This window comes from Mandrillus leucophaeus, unplaced genomic scaffold (genome assembly GCF_000951045.1).
Source record: "Mandrillus leucophaeus isolate KB7577 unplaced genomic scaffold, Mleu.le_1.0 Scaffold297, whole genome shotgun sequence".
In the NCBI taxonomy this organism is placed as follows: Eukaryota; Metazoa; Chordata; class Mammalia; order Primates; family Cercopithecidae; genus Mandrillus; species Mandrillus leucophaeus.
The window spans coordinates 2,359,788-2,373,675 of record NW_012103109.1 but is presented as its reverse complement, the minus strand read 5'-3'; the positions used below and the strand labels follow the sequence as shown (position 1 = coordinate 2,373,675).

Genomic DNA, 13,888 nt, shown 5'->3' with positions numbered 1-13,888 from the left:
TCTAACAAGCCTGGATCATTCCCCCTTACTCCTCAAAGACTGTTAGCTCCCGACTCACCACCATCAGTCTCTCCAGTACTATTTAGTCTTAACTCTGGATTATTTCAATACACACATTTGATGCTACCAACACTCTGGCCTTTGTCCCCTTGAATTCCTCGCTTCTGGTGCCCCGGTGCATTGCCATCCTTCAGTCACTCTCTCCTCCTGGTCACCACTGTCTATGATCTCAAGCACCCCACTCTGACCACCTCCATCTATTTTTTAACTCTCTCCTTTGAGCACATTGGCTCCAGAAATCCTGAGACCCCTACAACCCACTGATCTGATCGCCTGTCCTTGTTGTCCTCACTTTCCTCCTTACCCTGCCTTGTTCCATGGACAAATCCTAAATCTCTTCCCGTTCATACCTTTGAATCCCTGACCCCTCTCTAGCTTTACCGCCCTCATTTGGGAAAATTCCAACCCTGGTTAATCCAGCTCCCTGCCTACTCTGCAGCTGTGCCAGCTGGTGAATGTGGTTGGAGGAAGGCAAGCCCATAGAGGGATCTCACTTTACCTTCACGACCATCCCAGCAACCTTCCACCTTCCTGCTATCTTCACCCTCTCACCAGCCACTTCCTTCTCCCCTCTCTCCTCAGCCTCCAGCATCTCCTTAAGTCTTCATTTTCAGCTGATGATGTCACTTCCTAACTCACTAAAAAACCTGAAGCAATCAGAAGAGAACCCCATACACTCACACCAACATCACTCACCTCGGCACCCCAGCCCTTATATTTTTGCCTTCCCCCAGTTGTCACAGATGAACTGTGCTTGTTCCCAAGACCAACCCCTCCACTTGCGCTTCCTCAAAGCCCTCTAACCAACAATTCTCTCTATCCCCTGCATTAATTTTTACCATTTTATCTTATCAGCATGCAAGCAGGCTATTATTATTTCTAAAAATCAAAACCAAAAACCTTGACCCTTCTTCCCTCTGTAGCCACTGTTTTCATTACTCTAATATCTTTTAGATCAAAACTACTCCAAAAAATTGTCTGCACTTGCTGTTTTCCTCTTTTCACAGTCTCTTCTGAACCTACTCCCACTCACATTTCTACCCTCACAATTCCACCAAAACTGATATCACAACCATCACATTGTGATGGTATCACGAGCATCCACACTGCTCAGTTGAATGTCAGCTCCCAGCCTTCATCTTCCTTGGCCTATCAGTAGTAAATAACCCAGTCAAGCGCTTCCTCTCTTCACTTGGCTTCCAGGGTACCACAATCTGGGTGTTCTTTACCTCAGTGACTGTCCCCCTTTTGTCTCCTTTGCTGGTTTCTCTCTCCTCATCCCCCAGACTGCTTAACATTGGGATGCAGGGGTTAGTCCTTAGTCCCCTTCTCTTTCCCATCTATGCCCACCCCCATGGTGATCTTAACCCATCTCATGGCTTTAAACATCACTGATGACTCCCATCATCTCTAGTCCAAACAAATCTCCCAAATACAAACATGCATAGTTGATGCCTACTCAATACCATGTGTGGATGTCTAACGAACAACTCAAACTTACCATGCCCAAAACAAACCCTCCAGTCCTCACCACCCCAGCCCCTGGTTCTCCCACAGCCTTCCCCATCTCAGAAGGAAACTGCTTTCTACCAGTAACTTAGGCCAAAAGTCTCTGGAATCATTTTCAATTTCTCTATAGCTCACCCTACACATTTAATCTAACAGCAAATTTTGCTGGCTTTACCTTCAAAATATATCCAAGAGCTACAAGTACTTCCAACTACCTGCATTTCCCACCATCTCTTGCCTGGATTATTGCAATATTTCTGACTGGTTCTATCCTTGCCTCAATATGGTAGCCAGAGTAATGCTGTGAAAACATAAGTCAGATCGTGTCACTGCAGAAAATCCCCAAAGGCTTCCTCTCTCACTCATAGTAGAAGCCAAAGTCTTTTCAGTACCTGTAAAGCCCTGTTGCTGGCTCTCTGCTGCTGTTTAGTCTGCTGCTGGCTCTCTGATCTCACCCCCTCCTACTCTCTCCTTGCTCCTTTCACCACAGCCACAGGCTTCCCTGCAACTCCTCTAACACCCTTCTGAGCCTTGGCACTCGCTATTGCCTCTACCAGCAACTCCTTGCCATCACTTCCTTCATGCCTTTGCTCAAATATTATTTTTTCAGCAAGGCCTTCCCTGACCACCCTACTTAAAATTGCAACCCTCCCGACCCTAACACACCCCATTCCTTTGTTCCTGCTTTACTGCTATAACTTTTGTCTCTTTAGAATAAACTGTAATTTTCCTGACTTACTGTTTTGTCTCCCCTGACTAGATGGGAAGATATCTTTGTCCATATTGTTCTCTAATATAGTCCCAGTACCTCAAACAGTGCCTGACATACAGCAGGTACTCAAATCTGTTGAATAAATGAATGAATTAAAGAAATATCAAGTTGACATTTAAATCTACCTAGCATAAATAAAGTTTGTAATACTAATATGATACAAACCTTATTTATGCTAGGTAGATTTAGTAGTAACAATGCATTTAGTTGCAATGCCAGTAGTAACAATGCAATGCAGGGTAGATAGAATCACAACAGTTTTATATGCAGTATTTATTAAATATATTAAAAACCATGACTTCGATTTCAGACTGGTTTCATGGAACCTGCAGCCTCCTCAGAAGTACTTAAGGAAATCTATAAACAATAATGATTTAAACTGCCTGAAGTATTGTAGCTTTCTTTTATCTGTGTTATAACATATTGGGGTTCTACTAACTGCACAGTGAAAAAGTCCTGATGCTGGAAAAGACTGCAAACCACCCTAGACTATGTTAGTTACTGGTTTAGGAGCTTACCAGCAGAAGCAGTATCTGCAAGTGAATCATGAGTCTGATTCAATATACCATCCACAACATCTGAGAAAAGGGAAGCTGTGTCCTGGGGGCTGTCAGTCACAGCTGTTTGGAGAACATGTCGTTGAAATTCAGCCTCCTTGGTGCGGAACACAGTGAGGATTGTAGCATTGGCAGAGAGCGGGGAAATAACTCCAGTGATGGGGGGCCAGCCTTCACCAGGGTCCACATCAGCAACCTATGTGAGAAGTTCTAATTAGTTGAGAATATTATTGTCAATATGCCTAAAGAAGAATGTAGTGTACTAAAAGACAGAATAACCATTTTCCCAATGATTATTAATGTGAAAACTATGAAAAAAAAAGAGAGAGATTTGATAATTATTAGAGGTAGAAGGGAATTTATTAATCACAGAGTCCTAATACTTCTACTTACAAATAAGTAAAACCTGACATTACCAGGAATATTTACTAGGTATTTACTATGTGCTCACTGAATCCTCACAATCGTCCTGAGGTAAAATAATTATTATCCCCATTTTATAAAGGAGGGATTGAGGCTGAGGCAGAAGTAACCTGTTAAAGCCACCTACTTGGTAAGAGAAGATGCCAAGCATATGTGACTTTGAAACCCATGTACTTAACCATGAGGCAGAAATACCACTTGAGAGATTTATCCAGACATACAGTAGGCAGCAGAGCTGAGACCTAATCCAGATCACCGACTCCCAAACCCAGTGCTGTTTTCCTCAGAGCACACAACTCTTAGAACAGCATCTGTCCAAAGACTACTCTATTTTTCTCCAGAATATTTTACAATGGGAACCAGAAATGAGACCCCTCCTGAGAGTATGAAGGCAAAAGACAAAGTAACGTAAGGAATTCGCTGGTAGTTTAAAAATAATAATCACCGTTAAATCAAATCTGGATATGTATATGTTCCTTTTCAGAAGACATTTCTACATTTGTGTAACTACTGTCCAACTACTGAGTTACACAGACAATTATATTGCATTGTATATAGTTACACAACTACTATACTATTATACCTAATTTTACTGTGTAGCAGCTTTTTCTTAAATACTTATATAAAAGTAGTAAATATATAACAGAATACTTAAAAAATAATGAGAAATCACTCATCACATTACTACCCTAACATAAGCACTCCATCTGGCCAACTGCCTTCTTCCCTATGGGAATATAATTTAACTTAATTGGATTCTTGATACATGCAATTTTATAAGTTATTTCTTCTCTAATGAGCATTGCTGTCATGATACTATAATGTCGACAATATTATTTGCAAAAGCATAATCAGTTTTACTAACACTATATTGTGTAAGGCATTTATAAACACACTTATTTCACTTTACCAGTATGTTGTTAGACAAGCATAACTTCCCGTGTGGAGGATACCTACCAGGTGTAACTCTTCAGCAGTCAGCCTGCTTACCAGCTGCTGAAATAACAGCCTTTGAGTTGCTGTGCTCTCCTCTGGACTTTGTAGCATCCAGCTGTCGGTGCCCAAAGTGCTGCTCGTTGGGAGAGACCACTGGGCCACAGAGCCTTTTAGAGAAATTCTGACTGGTTTCTGAAAATGTCTCTGATACATGGCCAAGGGCTCTAGGGTGACTGTCCATGTTTCCTGAATCTCTTTGCCTGCATAGAAATAAAGATTAATTAGACCAGAATGCCAAATTAAAATTAAAAAGAAAAAAAGATTAAAATTCAAATATAAGGAATACATACTAAAAAGAGATTTATTAACAATAAGAAGAAAATCAAGTTGCCAGTTGAGATACTGTCACTTAGTTGAACACTTCAACCCTTATTCTACTGCCACGCCATCACAGCAAATTCATTTAGCTCTATAGAAAAAGCTATAAACAAATGGAATTACAAAGGCAATATGTAATGGCAGAACTTCTCAGAAATTATGACTTAGAAATAAGTATTGAAGGCCAGGCATGGTGGCTCATGCCTGTAATCTCAGCACTTTTGGAGGCCAAGGCCAGAGGATCACTTGAGGTCAATGAGTTAAAGACCAGCCTGGGCAACATGGCGAAACCCCATCTCTACAAAAAATACAAAAATGAGCAAGGTGTGGTGGCTCATGCCTGTAGTCCCAGCTACTTGGGAGGCTGAGGTGGGAAGATCCCTTGAGCCCAGGAGGTCAAGGCTGCAGTGAGCCGCGATCTGAGCTATGATCGTACCACTGCACTCCAGCCTGGGTGATAGAGCAAGACCTTGTCTTAAAAAAAAAAAAAGAAAAAAGAAAAAGAAAAGAAGTAAGTATTCAAGCAATGTTTACTACTTATGAGAAAGAAGATACCACTTCTTAAATCCATAAAGTACAGTGCATCATATCTTATGAGGAGGTTAAATTCTAAAGACTGTGTAATGAAATTACATAAACAAAACTACTCTTGAAAATTCCTTAAACTGCACATAATGTATCACACAGTTTTATGTATATATCTCTATGCAGTATTATTTCTGTGACTATACAGTGTATTCAGAAATGAGATTTACCATACAGCAAATCATAAGGTGAAACAAATTTAATGAAGATTCCAACATGTTTGCTTTTCCTGGTAACAGGCATCATTCTGGGTTTCTGTAGACTAATTTATTTCTTCTTTTAGTTGACCATTGTTTCTCTATGGTCTTCAATTTATCAATCTCCTCTATGAGGCAATGAAATATTATACCCATGTGCTTGGGCACCTGAATAATATTACCCTGCTTTGGGAATAGCTGGTAAACTTTTAAATCAATCATTCACTTGTTTTTTTTGTACACAGGCTGGCAGTTGTACTGAATTGGAGTTCAAATCTTTCCTACAGTATCTCTGATTTTGCCTTGATGTCTTTTAATTCTTTCATGACAAGCATTCATTGAGTGCCTGGGCTGTGAGAAATGCCAAAGAAGTTAAAAAGCTTCTTTGAAGAAATTAATGTAACTGAGATTTACCAAAAAAACCTTAAAATATTATTTGCTTACCTTCAACAGGGAGAAATAAGATTCCTTCCATCCGTGGAAACAAGGCCTCATACTCAGGAGAATTATAGAGCAAACAGTTTAAAGTGGCATCAGTTGGTAGCATTGAAATCCACGGAGAGAGATGAGGTTCACTTGACAGCTTTATTTCACTCCTGAGCAGCATTTCCCCAGCTTTAGCAAAATCCCAGCTGAAAGATTCAGATGGCAAGACAGTGCCACCTCCATGGTGGAGCAGTTCACAAACAGTCCAGTATCCAAGGTGGTCTGGGGATTCCCACATCTCAAATAAAATGACAAACAACCTTAGGTTACTACACATTAGGCATTCATAAATAAAAGTAAAGGAAATCAGGAGAAAGTAAAGCTGAAACCAATATTAAAGGGTCGAATTACACAACCAATGTATTTGCTGAGCTAAACAAAAATAATGGTCAGCATCAAGCTACTGTGCAGCAACAGAACAAATTACTACCTACTATGCCTTTAAGAAAGCATTCATTTAGTAAAAATAGTACCTCATTTACATTTTTTGTCAAGGAACAGAAAGAAGTGACACAAATCACTGGGTATAGATTATAAAATGTTAGAAGGAACATAGAACCATTATACTTTAATAAAAATAACTTTTTTTTTTTTGAGTCAGAGTCTTGATCTGTCACCCAGGCTGGAGTGCAGTGGCATGATCTCGGCTCACTGGAACCTCCATCTCTCAGGTTCAAGCGATTCTCTTGTCTCAGCCTCCCAAGTATCTGGGATTACAGAAATGTGCCACCGTGCTCGCGTAATTGTTGTATTTTTAGTAGAGACGGGGTTTCACCATGTTGGTCAGGCTGGTCTTGAACTCCTGACCTCAAGTGATCTGCCTGCCTCAGCCTCCCAAAGTTCTAGGACTACAGGCGTGAGCCACTGTGCCCGGCCTATTAATAAAAATAATTATGTCCTATACAGCACAACACAATAATGGCCAGGTGTCATGGGAGTGAGGCAGGAGTACCTCCCCTAGATGGTGGCCATTGCTCTGACTTGCCCACCCACAGCCCTGTGCAGAGGCCAGACAAACTGAGGCCTCGTCGTGTCTTTTGCCCTAACCCTTACCATAGCCTGTAAAGTCTGTGCTCTGCCTCTAATCGTTCCTCCATGGTGCTCTAAGTATTCTTCCAAATCACTTCTCTAATCATGCTACTTCTCTGAAATTCTGAAAGGCTTCCCACTGCCTCCAGAATAAAGTAACTCTTCAGCATAATCACAAAGCCCTTCACAATCCAACCCTAAACCAGCTTTTGGTACACATTATCTTCTACCCCTCATCCATTCCCACTCCTTCTAGACATATTGAACCATTTGCTATTTCCTGAACATGCCATATTTTAAGGCTTCCCTGTTTTTGCTGATTTATATTTCCTGTGCCTCCCCTTCCTTCTTCACCAACTGAATGGTTATTACACTTCTGTATCTGGCTTAAATCCTGCTTTCTTTGTAAAAGCACTGCTTCACTCCTTCACACACAGCTGACTCTTCAGTCAACCTTCTTTCAACAAACTTTTATTGAGCAACCTCTATGTGCCATGTCTAGGATCTTGAAGTGAGGGGTGGGGTGAATAAAACAGTACCAACATAAAATATTTAACATGGCATCACAGTATAACAACAATATTCAGTTACCATGAATATGAAGGAGGAGCACACCCCTTAGAATATGCTCATCATGCCAGTTAACAATTATAAACTATAAACTGCTATGTGAATGTGAGGAATTAGAACTAGAAGGGTCTTGAACGTCAACTAGGTCATTCCCAAACTTCCTATTATAGTCAAGTTCAAAGACAAGCAGGGTATCGTCCGTGGTCACAGCAAGGCAATGATGGACCAGTCCAAGAACCCAGGACTGTTCTGAATAGACTGCTTTCATTTATTTTTATTTTTTGAGACAGGGTCTTGCTCTGTTGCCCAGGCTGGAGTGCAGTGGCATGAACATGGCTCACTGTAGCCTTAACTTTCTGGACTCAAGCAATCCTCTCGCCCCAGCCTCCTGAGTAAGTAGCCGGGAGTACAGGCATGTGCCACCACATCTGGCTAACTTTTGTATTTTTTGTAGAGATGGGGTTTCACCATGTTGCCCAGGTTGGTCTCAAACTCCTGGGTACAAGAGATCCTCCTGTCTCAGCCTTCCAAAGCTGGGGTTACCGGTATGAACCACTAGGCCTGGCCTAGACTGCTTTTAAAATTTGGATCATGACCATCTGGTGGACTTTGATAGATTCTCTGATGGATTAATTGAGTGGTTTATGATCAGCATTAAACACACACAAAAAAAGATCCCATGTAACGAAGATAAACAATGTACTGGAGCACATTACCTTCTAATCTATCTAAACTTTTGTTTCAGTTATGCGTATCAATCTGGAAAACGCTGTATTAGATTAACCAATTAATTAGTATGTGCTGTTACCATCCATGTATCTATATCTGTGTTCACTGCTATGGAGAGAATGGTAACCTAGTTCAGACGCCATAGATCCTGATTAGGATTTGCTGCCAAAGGGACGCAAAAATTTTGTTGAAATTGTTTCAGCCAGAAGACCAGCCGGGAAAACAAACAAAAAAACCCTGCTAATGAAATGAAAGGTTAAGATGTAACTTTGTGGCTGGTGGTGGTGGCCAACGCCTTTAATCCCAGCACCCCTCACTTTGATCCACAAGGCAGGTGGATCACCTGAGGTCAGGAGTTCAAGACCAGCCTAGTCAACAGGGTGAAAACCCATCTCCACTAAAAATACAAAAATTAGCTGGGTGTGGTGGTCGGTGCCTGTAATCCCAGCTATTGGGGAGGCTGAGGCAGGAGAATCGCTTGAACCTGGGAGGCGGAGGTTGCAATGAGCCCAGATCGCACCACTGTACTCCAGCCTAGGTGACAAGAGCGAAACTCTGTCTTGGGGGGCGGGGGTGGGGGGAGAAGATGTAACTGTAATAAGTGTTGAAAAGGACATTAAGTTTCTATGAAAGGTAATGTGTGCATGCCTTAGTCTGTTTAATGTTGCTTATAACAGAATAGCTGAAACTAGGTAATTTGTAAAGAAAAGGAATTTATTTCTTACAGTTATGGAGGCTGAGAAGTCCAAGGCCAGGGTGCTGCACTTTGCAAAGGCCTTCCTGCTGGTGGGGACTCTGCAGAATCCCAAGGCAGCACAGGGCAAAGCACTGAGCAAGTGAGCCTCAACACTTTCTTCCTCTTTTTATAAAGCCATCAGTCCCACTCCCATGACACCCATTACTCCATGAGTTTTGGAGGGGAGAGATATTCAAACCATAGCAAAACATGTGATTTAAAAAAAATAACAGCCTGTACTCCCAGCACTTTGGGAAACAGAGGTGGGGTGGATCACCTGAGGTCAGGAGCTCGAGACCAGCCTGACCAAGATGGTGAAACCCTGTCTCTACTAAAAATACAAAAATTAGCCGGACGTGGTGGCACGTGACTGTAATCCCAGCTACTCGGGAGGCTGAGGCAGGAGAATCACCTGAATCCGGGAGGCAGAGGTTGCAGTGAGCCCATATTGCGCCATTGCACTCCAGCCTGGACAACAGAGCAAGACTGTCTCAAACAAAACAAAACAAAAACAAAAATATGAACAGTATACTACAGAGTATGGTCACATTTTTCATTCGTATGTATATTATAGGATAAGTGACAGACACGTCCCAGTGGTAGTTTCAAATTTGGGGATCTGTAAATGTCCACTAGACTATAAGCTCCAAGAGAGCAGGGACTACATCTATTTGATTCCTTAGCATACCTGGCAGGTATGGAACAAATATGTGTTGAATAAATCTAAGGCGTAAAGTTGAAAATGTGTCAGAGGTCTCTTATCCTCTATTCTATCCTATATCTTAGAAAATATGATATCCTGTTTTATGCGCTTGGATCCCTCCGCCTCCAATGTAAGTGCAAGTTCTGTTTCTCCCAGTTATACTTCCCACACTGTGCGCTCCCCAAGGCAGGACCTGGATTTTCTCTTCTTCCCTTTTGCCCACTCCTGGACAGAGCACTCCCCAAGGACACAGCCTAAACCTTCCTTTTGCCCAGCATGGCTGGGCAGGTTTTTGAATAGGAAATGCTAGATCTTCAGCAGAAGAAAATTCCAGAAAAGCTTAAGAGTATCTGATGGGCATTTTCTTAGGGGAAACAGCAGATGTAAGAAGGGAAGCCTCAGAGAAGACCCATCCCCTCAGTCGACGGTATGTCAGACCTGGAAGGGATCTTTAAAAATATCCAGTCAACCCACTTATTTCAATGCTATTCAAAAAAAAAAAAGAGAGAGAGAGAGAGAGAGATTAAAGAGAAAAAAAGCGAGACAAAGAATCTCCAAGACCCATCAAGCCCCATCTAACTTATTTCTAGCCAATATTTAACAAAATACAATTCCAGAAGAAAGTTTTTGATGTGATATGAATTGTTTCAAACTGAGCAATGTGTTGTATACTGTGTCTAAGGCTCGACTGGCTGCCTTAAATTTTAATATTTCTAAGATTCCATTTTCCCCATAAATGTTTATCATCTCCTTAAACACTTCTTGTCCTTTCCTTTTCTTAACAAACCACTGCTGCCTTATTTTGCATTTCATTTTGTATGTGAAGGCACTTTGAAAATGTTAACACACCATATCATTATTTAAATGCTTGCTCATTTTCCATCTGTAATCTTGCAATTTAACTCACTCCTGGGTTAGTGACATGTATTTCCATTAAGCGGAATGGCATCTTTCACCTGGTTAAACCACATTCCAAAGACTTCCCATTAATTAATTAGAACAAAATCCACATTTTTGACCTTGGCCCTACAGGTCGGCCTCTCCTGCTTTCTGACTTCCTCTCACACTGCTCCCCTTGCCTACTAGGTCTCAGCACTCCTTGCCTTTTTGTTTCTGAAACAAACTAAGTTCATTTCCAGCTGTAATCCTTACACCTGCTCATCTCTTCACCTGGAATATTCTTTACCTACCTTTGAGTTCCTCCTCCTTCACCATTCAATTATCTGCTCAAAAAGGCCTTCCCTGCTGGGCGCAGTGGCTCACGCCTGTAATCCCAGCACTTTGGGAGGCTGAGGTTGGCGGATTGCCTGAGCACAGGAGTTTGAGACCAGGGTGGGCAGCATGGTGAAACCCCGTCTCTACTAAAAATACAAAAAAATTAGCCAGGCGTGGTGGCACCCGCTTGTAATCCCAGCTACTTGGGAGGCTGAGGCAGGAGAATTGCTTGAACCCAGAAGGTAGAGGTTGCAGTGAGCCGAGATCGTGCCACTGCAACTCCAGTCTGGGTGACAAAGCAAGACTCTGTCTCCAAAAAAAAAAAAGCCTTCCCTGACTATCACCCTATATACAATAACCACCTCCTTCTACTCCCATCCTCTCACCCCGTTTTATTTTCTCCAGAGCATGATTTGAAATTGTCACTTGCTTATCTGTTTAATCTGTTCCCTGCTTTGGCTAATATGTCCCCAGCAGCTCAAACAGTGTGGTAGGCACTCAATGTTACTGGCTTCTCAATGTACATTTGTTGACTAAATGAAGTGCAATGAGGAGAAGGATGAAGGCAAAAATATATACTTAACCTAGCACTTAACAGGAGCAGGGGCCCTCACCGCTTCAACAAAAATCCAAATTAGCCATGTAAGACTTTAAGTTTGCAAGTATTTACTCATTTAGTCAGCAAATACTGACTGAACACCTACAATGTTTAATACACATCTGGGTGGCTGGGCATGGTGGCTCACACCTATAATCCTGGCACTTCAGGAGGCCAAGGCAGGCGGATTGCCTGAGGTCAGGAGTTCGAGACCAGCCTGGGCAGCATGAAACCTGGTCTCTACTAAAAATACAAAAAACTTACTTGGGCATGGTGGCGTGGGCCTGTAGTCTCAGCTACTTGGGAGGCTGAGGCACGAGAATCGCTTGAATCCGGGAGGTGGAAGTTGCAGTGAGGCGAGATTGTGACACTGCATTCCAGCCTGGGCGACATAGATTATCTCAAAAAAAAAAAAAACACACACACACACACATATATACACACACATATATACATGCATATGTATACACACACATGTATACACATATATACATATATATACACACACACACATATATACACACTCACACATCTGGGTATTGTGTTAAAACCTGCTGCCTGCCTCTGAGGTATTTTTAGACTAGATGGAGAGTGAGAGATGTGCACAATCAAAACATATGGAGAAAGGGTTAAGTGCCACACAAAAATGTGTATAGCAATTCAGACGCTGGACTGAGCAGTTGTCACTGGGGGAAGCGTTAAAGGGTAAGTGAAGTTAGGACTGGCCTGGAAGAGTGAGAACTGGCATTCCAGGCAGATTGAAGAACACACATAACACAAAACAAGCGGTCCAGACCTGTTGATTTTCTAGACTGGACTTTAATATGCTAGAGTAGATGTAGTGTGTAGGAAAATCAAGTCTGGGAAGGCAGGTAGGGCCAAAATAGTGAGGGGTCTTAAACAGTAGGTAATGAGGAACTACCCATTTTGTTGTGAAAACTGTCCCTATTTATTTATTTCCTTCCGAAGGGAGCCATAGTCATGTTAGTCTCATTCCGGGTCTGTGGCTGCTCTAAGGACGCTGCCAAGTTCTGGTTAGCAAGGAACGCACCGCGCACGCTGAGACGACTGTAACCTTCCTTACCTTAGACCATTCGGTGGTATCCACCCAGTAGAAGGTGATTTTTCGGGCGACCATGACTTCCTGGACTCTCTTGGGCAACAACTTCTCCATCACCTGCTTAGGGGTGGGCGGCAGGCGCTGGGCCTGGGCCTCGCACCCAGACACGAACTGCAGCAGCTCCCTCTGCGAGTGCGGACAGGGGGCCAGGAGGAAGACGGCGTTCACCAAGCCCCCGAGCGCGGCCTCGGCCTCCTTGGCCTCGCTCTCCACGTCCAGCAGTCTCCTCCCGCTGCTCCGCAGGATCGGCTTCGTGGGCGACGTGATCTCGGGCCGGTCCCACTGGTAGTCTAGCAGCGTCTCCATCAGGGCGCCGTGCGTGTGGGTGGCCCTGGGCGCCGGGCCGGGCAGGTGGGCGCGATCCTCGAGCCTGGCCTCCAGCTCCTCCTCAAAGTCCTCCCACGAGCGAGCCCCCAGCTCGCGGAAGTCAGACACTCGGGATGGCCGGCTCCGCGCCCCCTGCGAGTCAAAGAACTTGAAGGCCCAGTGGACCCTGGCCAGGCCGAATCGGCAACTCAGGTAGGTGAGGAGGCGCAGGGCGGCCCGCCGGACCCGGCTGTGGCGAGCGGCGCCGCCCGCGGTGTCGAGCAGCAGCATTACTTTGTGACAACATGCCATATTGGCCGTGCCGCCGCCCCGGGGCCCCGGTCCGGGCCCGTGCCACCGTCCCTTAGTCCCTTCCTTCAGGGAACCAGCGCCATTCACTGCTTTCCTTTGGGACCCTGGTCGAAAGGCTCCCGCGCTCTTCAGGAGCTGCTGCTATTGGCGGAGCTAGTTTCCAAGGTTAGCTCCTATTGGCTGCTTGCCTTACGTAAGTTATGGGAGCAACTTCCATTTTTGGCGGTGATTGGAGGGGCAGTGGAGAAAACTTCAGTCTGATTGGTGAAGGGAGTGATGGTGGGCGGGTCTCTGTGTTTCGAGAGAAGCTTAGCATTCATTGGCCTGGGCCTTCGTTTTAAATTTTAAAGAGGTGGCGCCTCGGGGGCGTGTCAAGAAGTTTCCCTATTGGAAAGAGGCCCGCGTTTGTGCGCACTCGTGAGTGCGGACTGCGGGGCCACGTTTCCCAAGACCGAGGAAAACTTAGTGCGGGGAGGGAATTTGGGATGGTTTCAATCGAACTGGTTGAAATCTCTGTGGACCGTCTATGAAGTAGAATCCGACGACTACGGCTTTAATTTTCTGTAATTTAAAAAATTTTATTAAAAATTAAAGGTTCGGCCGGGCGCGGTGGCTCACGCTTGTAATCCCAACACTTTGGGAGGCAGAGGCGGGCGGATCACGACAT

The 13,888-nt window shown here is 43.8% G+C and overlaps 1 protein-coding gene across 1 annotated transcript in view; it reads right to left on the bottom strand.

Annotated features, from left to right (window-relative positions):
* Positions 1–13,290, bottom strand: part of TICRR (TOPBP1-interacting checkpoint and replication regulator) — a 64,604-nt gene extending 51,314 nt beyond the window's left edge. Inside the window, exons 1-4 of the mRNA XM_011986326.1 lie at positions 12,568–13,290; positions 5,862–6,141; positions 4,279–4,517; positions 2,860–3,094 (exon numbers count right to left, since the gene is read on the bottom strand). Coding sequence (XP_011841716.1) covers positions 2,860–3,094; positions 4,279–4,517; positions 5,862–6,141; positions 12,568–13,221 — 1,408 coding nt within the window. The 5' untranslated portion in view covers positions 13,222–13,290. The remainder of the gene's footprint in view (positions 1–2,859; positions 3,095–4,278; positions 4,518–5,861; positions 6,142–12,567) is intronic.
* Between the last annotated feature and the right edge of the window lie 598 nt (positions 13,291–13,888).